The sequence below is a fragment of the Protopterus annectens genome, chromosome 10.part0, assembly GCF_019279795.1.
Source record: "Protopterus annectens isolate FY-2018-M chromosome 10.part0, PAN1.0, whole genome shotgun sequence".
NCBI classification, from domain to species: domain Eukaryota; kingdom Metazoa; phylum Chordata; order Ceratodontiformes; family Protopteridae; genus Protopterus; species Protopterus annectens.
The window spans coordinates 1,694,448,356-1,694,466,798 of record NC_056744.1 but is presented as its reverse complement, the minus strand read 5'-3'; the positions used below and the strand labels follow the sequence as shown (position 1 = coordinate 1,694,466,798).

Below are 18,443 nucleotides of genomic sequence, written 5' to 3'. Positions count from 1 at the left end.
CAAATAAGCTTTATTTAGATAAGTGTTATGAAAGAAAGAAATAATACCCAACATTGCTCAGAACTTATTCAAGATGGCACCACTAATTCTGACCCAGTAGACATTGCAAATACACTAACAAATTCTGTCTCAATTTCACTGTGGAAATGATAACACAAACCCTATTTAACCCTGAATCACTCAATGCCCGCTCCATCATCACCACCAAGGTTCATGTACTAGGAACTCTCAAAGGCTAAACATACTTTCTGCATTGTAACTGATAATGTACATTGCTGTTTAATAAACAGTACTATGCAAGTACTTGTGGAGCAACTCAAACTATTCAACTTAAATTTGCTACTGACATTCAGTGCACAGTAGTGATGATGTCACTTCACAACGGTGGCCACATCACTGATCCTGGGAAGTACAGGCCCATCAGCTTGATGAGTCTCATCTGCAAAGCCATGCGGCATATTGTAACTAACCTGATTAACTACGGCATTAAAAATCTCATCAGGCTAGAGTCGCAGGTGTTTGACCTTGTCAAGGGTAGATCCTTTCTAATAAAACTGGGTAACGTCTTTGAAAGAGCAACATAAGTTATTGACAGCAGCCATGCTGTACACGCAGCATACCTCGACCTGGCCGAGGTCTTTGGCACTACACTAGGATAGATAGTATGCTCAATGCATCATGTAGTAAGATGAACAGCAAAATGGATGAAAGATAGAAACCATACAGTGCCATTAGCAGGTGCTTCATCAAAGAGCATGAAGGTAACCAGTGGTGCTCCACTTTGGGACTTCTTTTGTTTGGCATTTACTTTTCTGATTTCTAGACTATCAACCAAGATCTTTGGCTAACCAGGTTTGTAGAGGACTTCAAAATGAGTCATTGTCAAGTGACCTTTTGATACCCAAAGCCATGTGATAAGAACACTAATGTTCTAGTAATGGGATTAAATTAAATCCTAATAAGTGTAATATCATTCTGTTTGGTAAACTATCCCTCCTCCCAGCATATGACATCAATACTCCACAAAATGAGAATGTAGTTGGAGATCTTGTTACTTTGGTTAATAATTCCTTCTCCTTTAATTATCACATAACAGAAGTCAGGAAGCACTTCTACTTAGCACATTTAATTTCCAAGGAGACACCTTCCAGATCCAAAAACGGTCACTGCTCCATTATATTCGGCACTGATTATGCCAATTACTAAATACAATGTCCTCTCTGGAACGTAACCTACTAGATATGTCTAACAACTAACAAAACCCCAGAGGCTCCTAACTAACGAGATCACCTGTTCAATAACCCTAAGCTACCAGAAAAGACTGGAAGCACTATTATTCAGTATCTTAGAGAAGTCTGAGGGAGACGTACGCCTTGCCTTTCAAGCCATTAAGGACTCGAACTTTGAATCTCCATCAGTGGAGTAGTCCACAAGGGCTCTAAATCTCCATGAAGTAAATAAAACAATGCAGAGACAGAGGTTCACTACAAAACACTTTTCCCACCTCTTGAATTGACTTCCACTGCAAATTAAGCAGTGTAATACCTTATCTGCCTTAAACCAGGAAATGGATGTCTGGGGTAGGTATTCATAAATTCAGTCCTGGACTGACTGGTCTGGCACTCCTTAACAAAAGAGGTTCAATTTGAGGGTGGGTACTAACAGGTAGACATGGTCAGAAGAGCCAATTGCCTTGTATTTCCTATTATCTGAAGATACCTTGCAGCAAACCCTTGATAAATAGAGTCCTGCAATAGGTGAAGGAATTGTACTTGTCTAGAACTGCTATGCTACATTATTTTCAGTCACCGGTCAGAAATTCTGTAGATAAAAATCAGAGACAGTTTAATTTATGCATCAACATTTCTGACAGCAGATGGCTTTATATTAAATAAATAGTCCTCCACTCAAACCTCATCAAATGTATCATTAATTTTAAGAAAGAGAACAATGAAGTATGCAAGGAAGTTGTCACCTTAACCAGATATCCACAGATCTCACAGTTAGTACAGGTTGAGACATTTTTTTTGTACTCAAGGAGTTTGGTTTGACGTGTTGGGGAATGAATTTTGATTTTTTAGCACCTCACTTCTCAGCGTGTTTATTTCAACATGTTGGGAATTGGGAAGGTTTGCCTTGATGTAAAGCCATGGATCAGTTTCTAGCAAATGAACAGAAAAAAATAAGAACATAAAAACAAAAGTAATTAAATAAGCACATTACTGTACATAATTTAAACTGATGGGAAGTTATTACCTGAACATTTCTTATTTCAGCTGCAAACACAAGATTTCACTTTCCAAAATGAAAGACATGCAACAGCATAAATCGAAGGTGGACTTACTGATAGAACTCCATTAGCTTTGTGTTTTCCATGTTTTGAGGTGTCACCGGACACTGATTCCTCAGTGGTTGTCAGATAGTCTGTGTCATTTCTCTCTTCCAGAATGTCTACTTCTTTTTTTATTTCCAAGTTAGTATCAGATGCTGCTGAGTGGATTTCTGTAAAGCCAGTTTTAAAGCATTCAAGATTTTCTTTGCTTTCTTTCAGAATTTCTGATGCTTTGCTGTTAAGTTGATAAATGAGTTTTTGTTCTTTGTCATGGAGAAACTGGTGCAGTTTTACAAACTCTTCTGCAATGTATTTTTCCAAATTAACAGCACGTTCCTGGGAAACAAGTAATACAGATAAGAACAAGCTAACTTGCTACACATTATCATACCACAATACCAGTTATGTCCATATATTTAATTTGCATGACAGAATAAATAAACTTAACCTCCCCAGAGAAAGAGGAACTGACTGCAAAACTGGTGACATGGTTCAGGGGAGGGTTAGGTCTTTACCTCAGAGATGCAAGGTAAAGAATTTGATTCTGACCTCTAGTTATTGGCTAGGCTTATAAAAGTCTGCAGATTGGTAGCCTAGTACTTACCTATGAATCCAGGAACTATGAACCTAACTTAGCCCATCAGCATGACTGGAAGGGAGAAATGTGAAGCCACCGTAATACTCTCTACAGGAGTGAGAGTGCAGACTCAAGTACATACATTACACTAATTCTTGATGTATACTAAGGGTTATGTAAGAGCTGTGTGTTTAGAGAGAGGTGAAGCTGGATCTGAAAACAAGGATAAGGTAAGCCCTACACTTTTTGTCTGTCTCTATGCCAACCTGACTTCTTCTACTGACTCCTCATAGTCTCCAATGATTAAACTGGTTTTCAGGAATTATGGTGAGCAAAGATGCCATATTCTTAGAAGTAAGAAATATTCTTCTGCAAGGTAAAATGTAGGCTCAGTCCCCTAGGCAGACCTGTATCTGTTCATTATACATGAGTTAGGAGGAACCATGGTGGCTAGGCCATATCCAGGGTCACAACAGTAGAGGAAAGTGACACCAAATAGGTTATGCCAGTATATACAATGGGCCAGATTCCAAAAGACTTGTGTAGGTAGGTCTGTGTATAGAGATAGGTTACTTAATCTGAGAGCAGATCTTTTGGAATTTGATCCCCAGTATAAATCTGTTTATAAGCAGGCCTTACACTAAAGTAAATTACTTACATGGAGAATAAGTCTTTTGGAATCAGGCCCAATAGGTTAAGTAGGGCTGCCAAATACAAAGTTGATTCTACAATGTGAAAATCAGTGACTGCAAGTACTGCAGCAGTTGTGCAGTGATTTAGTCCCAGCATCCAATAAGAAAGTACAGTTGCGTAAAATCTTCTCTTCACGGCTACAATATTTTTTAAATAAGGGATCTCCTGCCAAGGAAAGCCCAATATCTGGGCAGTATACCAAAGCCTTTAGTTCTTACAAGTGTCCTACGTCACACGTATGCTCCCCACATACTCCCCCATGTAAGGCCTCTTTTCATCATTCTTTACAAGCTAATTGTTTATTTTTCAGTAAGTACTGCTTGATTTCTTTCTAACTTTAGAATATCTGCCTAAATACTTCATCCTGAAATTTTCAGGATCTACGTATTGGTTTCCTCTCAAGAGTTTGGCAGTGCTCTTTACAGACTCGGACACCTTGAGTGACATTTTTCCTGTAAAAGGAATATATAAGGAAACAGCTCCAGTACTTAGTAATAATGACCATCCCTCCTGGCATGTCTAAAGGTCAGTTCCCTGTGCTTTCTCTTATTAACCTGGTGAACTTGGGCATTCTGAGGCAGTGTAGCAACTGCCTCATGTACACAGACAACCCTTTCCTCTTACCTCCCAACACTCAAACTTGTGAGAGATGCACTTATATATCCAAATTGGAAGCCATGCACTCTCAAGCCAAGACCAGAAGAGCTGGTCAAGAGGAAAAGGTCAAAACCTGCAACACCACATACAACACATAGCCCTCCAGAACACCCATCACAGTTTTTACATAAAAACACAAACCACACACCCATCTTCATGGAGGCTCTCAATAGAAATCTTCCCAAACAGCAGAGACCTTCCAAGGTAGAAACGCACTCTATCATCACAACACAGCACAAACCACAAGACACATAGCTCACTTAAACAGTGTGCCCCTCAACCTAAGCCCCTAAGGCCAAACAGCTTGCCTAAAACACTAATCATAGGTTACTCAATAGTGAGGCACACTGATGTCCCACTCACTAGGTTGAATAAGAAGAAGGTAACAGTCAGCTGTCTATCAGGTGCCAGAATCTGACACACAACACACGCACGCAGGTCACTCCACAAAAAGTACAAGTATGACTCTTGTCACTGTCCATGTGGGTGTGAATGGCCTGAGACACACCTCCCTGGACTACATGAAAAAAAATACATTGAGGAGCTCTTGGATTATGTGGCCCAGGCAGGTATGACCCTAACCCTGAGCAGTATCCTACCATCACCCAGAATTACAACGCAGTACAAGCAGAAAATGATTGACTTCAACAATTGGCTAAGTTTCTGGTGTCATTCTAAGGGGATCCAGTATCTGTCTGCTTGGGATGACATGATTGACAGACTTTAATGCTTTGCCAGAAAAGGCCTGCATCTGTCACCCCTGTTTTTCTGTGTACTAGCTAAGGCTCTTGCCACCCCTATAGTGCCTTTTTTAGCCGATGTTCCAAAGACCAAATTACCACCATAATAGCTATAAATAAATGCAATCTGAGGGTCATGCTGTTCAATGTTAGAAGTCTAAGTCTCAAGATGCCCTTGCTCAAAGCTCTCCTCAAAATGGAGAACATCGACATTTGTGCTGTAACGGAGACCTGGTTTAAAGCACCAGAAAGCACCTCCTGCACTACCAGGCTATAACTCATTCCACACCTTTCAGCCCCAGAACATGGACTGAAGCTCCAAAGGTGGTGGTGTCTTCATATTCATAAAGGATATGCACAACTCTAGACTAGTAGCCCAGCATAACGCATCTGAGATACTTCAGGTATAACTAACATTGGGTAAGATGGTGATTCACGTTGTAGCCTGCTATAGGTCCCCAACCATGTCCCAAGACTCTCACTGCATGTTCCTAAGCATCCTGAAAGTTATTAGGGTCCAACCCAACACTGTCATACTAGGTGACTTAAACTACCCCTCCAACAACTGGGAAAACTACTTATGCACCAATACACTGGCCCAACGCTTCCTGGAATTCATCATTTCCAATGCCCTGGACAATCTCATTCTTACCCCCACTAGAGGAAGCAACATCCTTGACCTGGTTATTACAAACATGGGCAACCATTGCACTACACCAGATTATAGTTCATATTCTTCAAGCAGTCTTTGTTCTACTTTATCTATCCTTCCTGCAGTTGTATTATGCTCTCATAACACAGACAGGGCTAATTGTCCAAGTTTAATAACATTATAGAAAGCAGTATTGTTCTATTCATTATTTTCCTAACCTAGCAGAAAATCATCTGCTTCTCAGTACATTCCTCCCTGGTTAGATCAGACCACAAACTAATCACCATGGAAATCCACATCTCACCCACACCCCCTGCAAAGGTAACCACCATGAAAAACTTCTCCAAAGCTGACATTGGGCTCCTAAAAACAGAGGTGGCGAATGTCACTGCACCCATGTCAATGGAAAATAGATGCATGACTGCTGAATCATACACCAATGCACTTTATGAACACATACATAAATGCATGCAACTAGCCGCACCCAACAGAGCCAAGATGCTCTTCTCCAAACAATGAAGCCAATCTGGTGGTCCCCTGCCATTAATAAACTCTACAACAGAAGGAAGAAACTCTTGCAGAAAAAAGTGAAGCCCCAAGACTAGAGACTTATTAGCCTCAACAAAAAGTTGAGATCTCTCATTAAAACCTCTAAAGCCAGCTATGAAGGCAGAATTGCATCAGACACTAAAAACAACCACAAACCCTTCTATAGTTATATGAAAAATCTCCATGGCAATACCCAGGTTTGCTCTGAGTTACTGCACAATGGTATCTCCTATACTAAGTGTCAAAGGAAAAACTTCAAAGACCAATACATGTTAGGTTCAGGTTAAGGCACTTTAATTTTTGCGGCAAGGAGACAAAAACATGCATGCAAAAATACAGAGTTTGTCTAACTAAATTCAGGAAGTGAAGCCATTCTTATACTATTCTTACAACAAATTGCCTACTGAAGCTGACGTAGTAAGTCACAAGTTTACTATATTGTTTTTCACAGCAGATGTTACTCATGATTTTCTGCTGACATAACATTTCTAGATTCATGAGAAAACTTTTTGAAAACAACATGGCCTTGGAGACCGGTAGCTAGTTGCAATTACTTTTACAGTGCAGTGATACATTTCAAGGTACTCTACTCATTCGAGCACAAAGCAATCACAGATTATAGTTCATATTCTTCAAGCGGTCTTTTCTACTTTATCTATCCTTCCTGCAGTTGCGTTATGCTCTCATAACACAGACAGGGCTAATTGTCCAAGCTTAATAACATTATAGAAAGCAGTATTGTTTTATTCATTATTTTCCTAACCTAGCAGAAAATCATCTGCTTCTCAGTACATTTCCTAAGACATAAACAGGATTTTAACTGTGCTAGCTAAATGCAAGGTCAGAAAGCATTCGTTATTAACATTAATCTGTTCTACATAAAACAGAATAAATGTATTAACCCTTTTGGGCTTCTAAAAAGCACTAATACACACATATTAATACATATTTTTCTAACACTAAGCCAACAGATATTGCCAACATACAGGCCGACAGATTCAGTGCCAACTTTACCCCTCGCCCCCCACTAAAGAGCCAATCACAATACCGGAGCAATGCCAGGTACCCAGCATTACTGCAGCACAAATAAAAACACAAATCAACTCGGGAGACAATGTACTACAACCCAAAACAAAATTTAATTGACAGAGTCTCCACAAAAATCCACAGTCCACAAAAATATCCACAGTCAAGCACTTTCATCAAATGACTTCCTCAGAACAAAAACACCATACATTCATTTCCTTTTACACAAAAAATAATTGTTTAAATGTTTAAACATTTAAAATATTGTCACTTTAAATTTTAATTACTGTTCATCTGAACCAGTTATTTAATTTTTTTGTATAAAAGGAAATTAATTTATGGTGGTTTTGTTCTGTGGAAGTCAGTTGACGAAAGCGCTTGACTGTGGATATTTTTGTGGACTGTGGATTTTTGTGGACTCGTCAATTAAATTTTGTTTTGGGTTGTAGTACATTGGCTCCCGAGTGGATTTGCATTTTTATTTGTGGCGTTTTTCCACTCCTACACCCTGTTGTGGTTATTACTGCAGCACAGGTTAAAGCTGCATTGTCCAAGCCAAGAATACAGCTTCCATGAGACCCGACAATATCCCTGGATGTGTTCTACATTAACTACAAAGTGAACTGGCACCACATCTGTGTGCCCGTTTCAATCACAGCCTCACCTCAAGCTTTGTCCCTACCAAATGGCATACTGCTACAGTCACCCCTCTCCACAAGGGGGAGCAACTACAGACCCTGGGAATTATAGGCCCATTAGCCTTAGGAGTCTGATATGTAAGGCTATGGAGCGCATCATCATGGACCTAATTAACAAGGATATAGGGAATCTCCAAAGTCTAGATCCCACGCAGTTTGGCTTTGTGAAAGTAGATCATGCCTGCTTGACCTGGTTGACTTCTTTGAGTCAGTAACCAGAGCTGTGGATGAAGGCAAAGCAGTTCATACAGCCTACCTTGGTCTGGCCAAGGTCTTTGATACCATTCCCTACTCAGGAACTATAGGTAAACACACCAAACTCTGCATCAACCTCTATATCATTAGGTGGGTTGCAAACTGGCAAACTGACAGAACCCACAGTGTGAAAGTAGCAGACTCCAAGTCAGACTGCTGATCAGTGACATGTGGAGTCCCACAGGGATCAGTCCTGGGTCCTCTCCTGTTTGGCATCTACTTCTCAGAGTCCAGGCCAACACGGAGGGACTCTGGCTGACCAAGTTCACAGATGACTGCAAGCTGGGAGCCATTATTAACTCCCCAAGTGATGCAGATATCCTACAGAAAGGCCTCACTGAGACCGATGACTGGTGCCAAAACCATGGCCTTAAGCTTAATGCCAAAAAATCATCCCCTTTGGGAAAAACTCTGTTCCCACTAATTACCACATCAATAGGACCCACTGAACACTGAAGGCATTATAAGAGATCTGGGGACACAGGTTGACAGCAACCTCTCCTTTGACCACCACATTGCCACTGTGGTCAGAAAGTACTTCTATGTGTCACATCTCATTACCAAGGGTTTTGGATCCAGGAAGAAAGAGGTCATCTCTCTCTACTCTTCTCTCATCAAGCCAATCATTGAGTATAATGCCCCAATTTGGCACGTACCTCACTAGACACATGCAACAGCTGGAAAGGTCACAAAAGTACCTCACGAAGAGGATCCTAGGCCTTAAACATGTCCTATATGGACAGACTCAAAAAACTCCAGCTATTCTATGTCTCATATCGTCTAAGACACAATCTCTGCTTGATTTACAAAGCCATGTCTGACCCAGCTCAGTTAGAAATGCTACATCTAAAGTAATCCCAATCCCTCCACACCACACGCTCCAGAGACCTCCACCTTATTACCACACTTAAAAGAACATGCTGGAGGGACAGGTTCATAACCCAGAGACTGCTGATGCTCTGGAATAGACTTCCTATACATGGCAAGCAGAGCACCTCACTGGCCCTCTTCAAGAGAAATCTTGATGAGTGGATGGGAAGTAGAAAGTTCACCTCAAGGATCACTCCAGCAGCTCTACTTGACAGAGGCACCGAGACTAATGTCAGGTGACATGATACCATGGCACTTCTATGGGCTAGGCTTGTAAAGGCTCCAGGGCCATTAGCCTAGTACACACCTATGAACACAAGGAGTAGGGCAGAAAGGTGATGTACGAATGCACCCACTCAGAACTGAAAATCCCCCAGAAGGAGAAGACCCAGAGGGACAAAGACAATATGGATAGAGACCCAGAGGAACAAGTACAACATGGATGGAAGGCACACAGGAAGAAGGACAACATAGAAGAGGAAGAGGAGAAGAATGGAAGACCCAGAGGGACAAGGATAACATGGATGGAAGCCCCAGGACAACAACAACATGGATGGAAGACCCACAGAGACAAGGACAACATGGATGGAAGACCCACAGGGACAACATGAAGGAAGGAGGAGGAGGAGGACAAGAAGCTCTTCTTTTTCTGTGGAACGTCCATACAAAAGATCCTTGGAGGGACAGATCCCAGGTGAGATCGAATAATGATAAGAATCTCCTCCCTAACTTATATCTGAGAAATCCCCCTCAGTCCTTCAGATATAAATCAGCAGAGGTTCCCCCTCAATGTCAGGTAAGGACATGCATGAAACTGTATCCATGCTGGCCTCCAATGGGGTTATAGTAAAGGTATCTAAAGCAACCAGTCCTCTAGGCTTTCATGAGCCTCAAGAGAGACATCCAGAGGATGCTGGACAGCAGACAGATCAGACTCGTTTTGGCCTTCTTCTTTATTGACAGCTGGCCCTTGAGATGGGAGGATTCCACCATAGCACGCTGAACCAACAACTTCAGATGTTGGTTCTTCGGGTACACACACAAAGAGGAGAGACGACTATGTAGAATTTTAGGCACAAACAAATCTGGCAGAGCACTGCTTATGATTGTTGGAAGCACCAGAACAGAAGAGACACCTGCTGTTACAGACTTTATGGGGAATCTGCCTCCCACACTGACATTTTCCCCTTCTGGATGACATGAACACAATACCCATAACAAATATGAAAAAAAAAAACAACAACTGGGCATTTATCTGAAAACACAGCTTGGTGACCAACACAGCAGAAAGGCATTCAGACCAACATTCAACAGTGGTATTCAGACTGGGAGCATACAAGTTCTGTGTGCATCCATACATTACTTTTATGCCCTACACCTTGTGTGGGGAGCATACCTGTGATGTATGATACCTATAAGAACTAAAGGCTTTGGTATGCTGGCTGGATGTTGGGCTACCCTTGGCAGGAGTTCCCTTATGTAAAGAATACTGCAATAGTGATATGGAAGGACTTCTTGCAGTGTAACTGTAATTATATATTCTGCAATGAGGCCAGTGTTAGGTGTGGCTCTGAAATTCAGGAATAGACATTGTGCGGGTCTGTAATCTTGTGCAAGATGAAGAATGCATCATGTTGACCTTTGGATTTAGTGAATAAATAAGATATATAGACTAACTTGTGGGATTGTGGCAGTGACTCTATGAAGTTATGGAGAATATCGCAGATACAAAATGACCTGTATGCATCTATGACAATGGATACAGTATGTGTGTGTGTGTGTGTGTGTGTGTGTGTGTGTGTGTGTGTGTGTGTGTGTGTGTGTGTGTGTGTGTGTGTGTGTGTGTCTGTCTGTATGGGGTTGGTAAACAAAATGCAGATACACAATTCGTTATGGGATCTTTACAGTCTAGGGAAAATACAGCCTTATTAGGGTATAAAATGTTAGGGAACAGATCTGAGAATCAGAATGCCTCTTGTGGGTCTATGTTATTAGAGAACAAATTTATGAAAAAGAATAGTGAATGTGAGATTATGGTGCACTGAAATACATCTTTGATATAGAACGCAATATGAGCCTTTGAAGACAGACTAAAACTTACTTACAGCATATCTGACATGGCTTTGTAGCTTACAAATATACTGTAAATAATATAATTAAATATAAAAATAAATATAAATACAAATATCTTACATGGCTCTGTGGTGCTAGAGAACAGATCCAATACACAAACAGATGTGTGATCCTACAAGGATGAGAAACAGATCTCTGACACAGAAGGGACTTGTGTGAATCTGTCATGTTGGGTAACAGACCATGGAGGCAGAATGGTTAGTTTGAGACTATGGTGTTAAGAGATCAGATCTATTATACAGAATAGTGCATCTCATCATATGAGGCTATTAATGTAAGAATGAAACTTTTATCCTGTGTGTTAATGACATGAAGTCTACATACAGGTAGCATCATCATCAATAAATTACTCTTTGAAAGTTGAGTCATTAGTTAGGGATCTGGGAACTCATGTAAATAGTGACTTAGCCTTCGTCTAACATATGTTCAAGGTAGTAAGAAAACCCTTCTAGGTTGTTCAACTTATAAAAGAAAGACATGGCATCTAGGTCCAGAGAGGTCATCATAACACTTCACATGGCCCTCATCAGACCCGTCATAGAGTATAATGCCCCCTCGATATGTACCTGACCAGACATATGCAGCAAGTGGAATGTCCACAAAGGTTCCTTACAAATAGAATACAGAGAGTAAACACAATGTCCTATGCTGATCACTTCAAAGCCCTGTCTCTTTACTCAGTATCATGTAGGCTTAGGAGATCTTTGAATGGCATACAAGGCATCCCTGCACCTGGTTTTGAGGAATAGTGCACATATGAAGAAACAACATCAGAACTACTAGATTAAAAGACCTAAATTTTGCTTGCAACATAAACTGGACATGTTGGAGAGACAGACAAGTTTCTCAGAAAATTCTTGTTCTCTTGAACACATTCTCCTTCCATGAGAAACAGATTTCTTACCCATCATTATTTAAGGGGAACTTGGACCAATGGGTGAGTAATTGGAAATTCACTGATGGTCTAGCTGCTATGTCTCTGATGGAGATGGACCGAGGCAGTCAGTAAATCAGCCCTACAAATCAAATATAAATCCAATCAAATTTGTGGGTCACATTTGTCTTGCACAGCTAGGCTTTTAAGGGCCCTAGTGGTCGTTAACCATGTTCACAGGTTCATATGCATGTAACTAGGCTACCAGGTCCCTCAGGAGGTTAGTATTAAACTAACCCAGCTTTCCTCTTAGACTAAATGAGCTAGGACCTGTAGCTAATTTAATCAAAACCAAAAGCTTGCGTTTTGGCACTAAAAAGTATGTCAGCACAATTAACTATGACTAGTACATCTTAGCACTAGATAACCTTAATAAACTGTCTGTACATACAATAACATGGGAATTTAGCTTGACCCCTTTGTTATCTAGTCTAGTCTAGGTCTATGCAGAAACTGGAAAAAGATTCTGGAATACATAATATCAGGTATAGTTCTGCCAGCGTACTGATCAATACTGTGAAGCACTCGATGGTAGGGAACATATTAGTCCCTGCTCTTAAGTTGTGTTACCAGTAATGGGTGCTACTTATGCATGTAACCCACAAACTTCAGTTCCTATAAAAATTCATTACTGGGTAACTTTAAAGACAGCATCTCTAACACAGTCCTTTTTTATGCAATGCCATGAGGTCAAAACAACCAACATGAAAATTTCATCAAAACAAATTAAAAGTCATGCTGCTAAATGCTAGGAGTCTAAACTCGAAACTGCACCCATTGCAAGCATTCTTAACCCTGGAAGATGCTGACATTTGTACAGTCAAAAGAAACTTGATTCAAAGCTGTGGAGAGCACCCCAGCCATACCAAGTTACTCATCCTATCATACATTCAGACCTCTAAACCATTGGCAGCAAAGCAAAATGAGGTGGAGTTTCAATATATATTAAGGAAATACATACCTCCAGACTGGTCTAACAGTATGACACACAGGAGACACTCCAGCTGCAGTTAACAGTTGACAAGACCCCCATTCAAATCGTAGCTAGCTACAGGCTCCAAACTTTGACTCAGGATGCCACTCCAAATATCTGGACCTCTTTAAATATATTAAGATTTAACCCTTTACCCCAATTCTAGGTGACTAACTATCCAACCATAGATTGGATGAACTACTCATGCCAAAACACAAACACCCAGAGATTCTTTGATCTCATCAATGCAAATGCCTTGGACCAGCTGGTGGAGACCCCTACAAGTGGGTGATAACATCTTGGACTTTGTATTAACCAACATGCGTAACTAATGCAGCATCCCTACACCGCCATCATCCCTGGTAATACCCGACTACAAAGCAGTCACTTTCGAAGTCGCAATCTCCCCCGTTCCCCCCTCCCCCCCCAGCTAGGGTCAAACAAAAAAACTTCTCCAAAGTTCATTACAACCTCTTGGGGGAAGGTATAAACAGCTTCATGGCCACCTCACCACTCATAGGAACTGGCATAAATGTCAAAACCTACACCAAAGTACTATATGAGCAGTTATATAGCTGCATGAAATCAGGAATAACCAGCAGGACAAAATCATCCTCCTTAAGGAAGAGTATATCTGTCTGGTGGACATCTGCAATAAACTCTATAATAAACTTTACAATAAAAGGAAATAACTGCTGTCTGTGACCAAGAAGCATCAGGTGCCTAATTGGAGGCAATCTCTCCTTAGCCTGAACAAGCAAATAAGAGCACTAGTGAAATACTCCAAAGCAAACTTCAAGTCCAAACTGGCACCATCTACTGAAGACAATCATAAGGCCCTCTTCACATATGTCTACAATCTCAATGGAAGCACTCAGATCTGCTAAGAACTGGTGGTCAAGGATACCACATATACAAATGCCGTAGACATAGCCAACCTGCTGGCAGACAGGTTCAGTGAAAACTTCATCCTTCTGTCCTCCCATCAGTAAATCAGGTCATCTCAAGCACTTGTCCCCTCTCATTATCTCTAGGAAGCAAATCATCACTGCCCTCAAAAAGGCAAAAAATACAGCCATCATGGGACCCGATAATACCCCAGGCTGCATCCTACATTAACTCAGACCAGAACTTGCAGCACCTGTTCAACCAAAGCCCGAGTACTGGCTTCATCCCAGCTGAGTGGAGGACAGATACAGTCTTCCCTCTGCACAAAGGTGGAGTGTCCACCAATCCAGGAAATTATAGACCTGTCAGCCTAACTAGCCTGATTTGCAAGGCCATGGAATGGATTATCATGGACCTCATTAACAAGAACATTGGATATCTCCAAACAATTGATCCCAGTTTACTTTCATCAAGGGGAAATCATGCCTATTAAACTTGGTCGACTTCTTTCAGGCAGTCAGCCATGGATGAAGGGAAGATGGTGCACACCACCTACCCTGACCTAGCCAAAGCCTTCAATATTATTCCCCATAATAGATAAACTCTCTCAACTAGGCATCAGTCAGTATGTTAACAGATGGGTAGCAATCTGGCTCACTGATAGAACCCGACTAAATAGGGGAAGACACCTGAAGTAGTAGACCTGTAATGAGCGGTGTACCCCAGGGCTTGGTCTTGGGGCCTTTGTTGTTTGGGATATACTTTTCTGAGGTGCAGGCCAAAACAAGTGGGCTATGGCTGACCAAGTTTGTAGATGACTGCAAGCTGGGCATTGTCACCAATTCCCCTAGTGATGTGGGCATCCTCCAAGAGGGTCTTCACCCAAACAAATGACTGGTGCCAGAAACATGGACTCAAACTGAATGCCAAAAAATGCATCATCGTCTTTGGGGAGAGTGATGTTGCCCACAAATTACCACATTGATAACAAGGTCCTAGGCACGCAATCAGTTGTGAGGGACTTGGGCACCCAGTTTGATAACCGGACTTTAGACCATCATATTGCCTGCATTGTATGGAAGACTTTATACATGGCCCACTTCAATAGGAAGGGTATCTCATCCAGCAACAATAAGGTTATAACATCCCTTTATTCTTCCCTTATAAGACCTATTATTGAGTACAACTTCCCTTTTGGCATGTACCTCACAAAGCAGATGCAGCAGCTGGAGACACCACAGAGGTTCCTCACCAGTAGAATCCAGGTCCTCAAGCATCTACCCAACACAGATAGGCTAAAAGCCTTGTCCCTCTGTCCCTCTACTCAGTCTCACACAGACTCCTCAGAAGTGACCTCCGTCTGTCACACAAAGCAATCTCAGACAGCACCTTGATGAAACTGCTGCATATCTGCAAATCAAGCTCCACTCGAGTAATTCACATGCGCGACTTCAACCAGGTCTGTAACATCAATAGGACTTGTTGGCGGGACAGATTTGTGTCCCAGAGACTCCTGCGTTGGTGGAATAGACTCCTTCTCCATGTCAAGCAGAGTACATCACTATCCATTTTTAAGCACAACCTGGATAACTGGATGGGGAACAAATAATTCACTCGTGGGATTCCACCTGTACTGAACAGGGGCATTGGGTGCTGACTTGCTAGAACATGGACTAAATTCTTGGTTAATCTTGTAAGGGCCTTGAGGCCAATAGCCTAGTAACTTCCTATGATCCTATAATAGAAAATATTTATTAATGTTCAGCATTATTACAATCAAAGTAATGCAATATGATAGTGTCAGGATCAACCATATAACAAACCTTATCACATACATCATTTGAAGCGGCAAAACATTATATTATTATTTCTTCATTTTTTACCCACCCCATATCAGATTGCACCCATTAATTGAACATTTCCATCATAACAGGTGCTACTCACAGACACTTTGTCAATGCTGATTAGAAATAACATGTTGTTAGAAAAATATGTATTAACATATGTGTGTAGTGCTTATTATAAGCAGAAAAGGATTAACATGTTTTTATTCTATATGCAGCATTAGTTCTGTTTGAGACTGCAAACATGCTTTTCTGAAATTGTGCTTTCTGACACTACAAGATGCACTCTGACCTAGTTTGCTAGCACAGCAAAATACATGTTTATGCCTTTGGAAATGTACTGAGAAGCAGGTGATTATCTGCTAGGTCAGGAAATTGAATAAAGAATAATACTGTTTTCTGTAGATCCATTCATTATGTACAATAAGCTCTGTTCGTGCTGATGAAAAAGTGCACAAGCTGCAAGAAAGTTAGATACTAGAAACAATGGACTGCTTCAGAGATCTGTACTTGCATTGTGCTTGAATTAGCCATAGTACCTTGACTTGTAACATAACATAGAAAGAAAGTTATAACTGACCGGTGGTCGTCAAGGCCATCCTGTTTACTGAAAAATCTTTTTTAAACTATGTAGAGTCAGCTGAAAATGTGAGAAAACAACTGTAATGAAACAATATTGTGAACTGGTGATCTGCTACGTCAGTCGTAGTGGGCAATGTCTTGAAAGAAAGGTATAATAGTTATGACACTTCCTGATTTTAGTTAGACAAACTCTGTATCTGTATTTTTTGTCTCCTTGCGCATGAATAAAGAAACCTGAACTGAACCTTATGCTGACTGGTCTTTGAAGTATTTCCTTTGACATTTTTTGGTCCTTTGGTGCCGGAAGCCTCCGTTTAGCCTTGGATCAGATGGGCCAGGTGGCATGAAACTGCACAGGGAAGATACCACATTGGTTCTTCTTGCTTGAAAGACCTCCGACTGAATTGTCGTGCAAAAGAGGCCAGCCACTTTTCTGATCTACGACTGAAGGCGGGTTTCGTTCGAACAGTGAGTGACCAATCACTGAGGCTCAGGTAGGGTGAAATCTACTTTTTTCTGTTTTAGATCAGGGACTTGACTGTATTTGTTCTGTTGAGAATTTGTTAAAATTCAGGGACAGAAAGATTGCTATCTTGTCATAGATCAGGGAAGCAGAATAAGTAGGCAGGTAGTCTGAAGCGACTATAAACACTCGTAGTACCACATTAAAAAATAAGAAGGGTTACGTAACATTTAAAGGTTAGAACAAAATGGGTAATATGTGCACAAAAACAAAAAGACCCCGAAACCCACCGTTAACCGAAGACGCAAAATATATGCAATCACAACGTGCCGATAATGTTAAATACTATACAAAATGGGTTAATAAATATGAATTTGATGGGAAACTAGAAAAATCCTCGCTTATAAAAATTATTAGACAGCTAAAAACCGATTCCAAAGGTCGGGTTAAAAAACAGCGCAAATTGGGAATTCCTCAGGCACACAGGTGGATTGTGGAAGTGAACCGAAGGGAACAAAAGAATAAAAATTCAAAAGCAATGTTTTTAGATAAAGAGGATAATAACTTAGTTATGGTATCAGCCCCTCCGCCCCCTCCGGTTCCCTTACCAGAGTATGAAGCAAATGAACAAGCTGGCCCACCTCCACAATACCCAGCTATTTCTACGAAACCAAAACCGTTTGTCAGAGATCCTGTCGAGACTAGGTCTCAAACACGTAATTTGAGAGGGGATATTGAATTATATCAAATAAATGGAAATTCACGAGCTATGAGTGAAGAAGAGATATGCCCACTCATAGAAGTACCAAATCCTCAGGCAGGACAAGAAGGGCAGGACCCAATTCTCCTAGTATACAGACCGTGGATACCGGAAGATATCCGGAAAGCCACAGATGGAATTCCCCATCCAAAAGTTAATTTTAGAAAGTTCTTAGAAGACTTACAAGGCATGAGGTTAAGTTATCATTTAAACAGAGAGGAAGTAGAAAAAGTAGTCAGACAAATAGTAGGTCCAGATTGGCACATGATCAGTGGCAACTGGAATCCCCGTGATGCTGCACTTAAGCCCCTCCCACATAGCAGCGCAGAACTAGACAGCAGAGTGAAAGGTCTAACAGACCAAATCTCTGAAAAATGGAAGCCTAGGGCAGACTGGACTTGCATTAATCAATGCATCCAACAAGAAGGTGAAACTGTTGATAGATATTATGCCAGATTGTTAGAATGTTTTAACAACCATTGTGGAATGCAGGTTCCTGAAGACCAGACACAAGATTCCCCATATGAGCAGCAGTTAAAGAATGCATTTTTAAAAGGCTATATTGCACCCATAAGCAGTTTTATTACAAAACATATGGTAAACCTTCGTACAAGCAGACTACAATCACTGCTTGAATATGCTAGACATGCCGAAAGGCATTTTAACAACAAAAAGAAAAAGAAAGCCCAAGTATTTGCTGTGGAGGATGGAGAAGTTTATTTAGTACAGTCTGGAAAAAAGAAGGGCAAAAAGAATGCGCAGGGAAACAAACAATCTGATCAATGATCAGAGGACTTTGAGGGGAGAAAAAAAGAGA

General features: G+C 41.0%; 1 protein-coding gene across 3 annotated transcripts in view; it reads right to left on the bottom strand.

Annotated features, from left to right (window-relative positions):
- The window catches only part of LOC122813914 (zinc-binding protein A33-like), a 425,931-nt gene that overhangs the window by 277,243 nt on the left and 130,245 nt on the right, over positions 1 to 18,443 (bottom strand). For all 3 annotated transcript variants that reach the window (XM_044086458.1, XM_044086457.1, XM_044086456.1), the window contains exon 3: positions 2,345 to 2,668. In XM_044086458.1, coding sequence (XP_043942393.1) covers positions 2,345 to 2,668 — 324 coding nt within the window. The remainder of the gene's footprint in view (positions 1 to 2,344; positions 2,669 to 18,443) is intronic.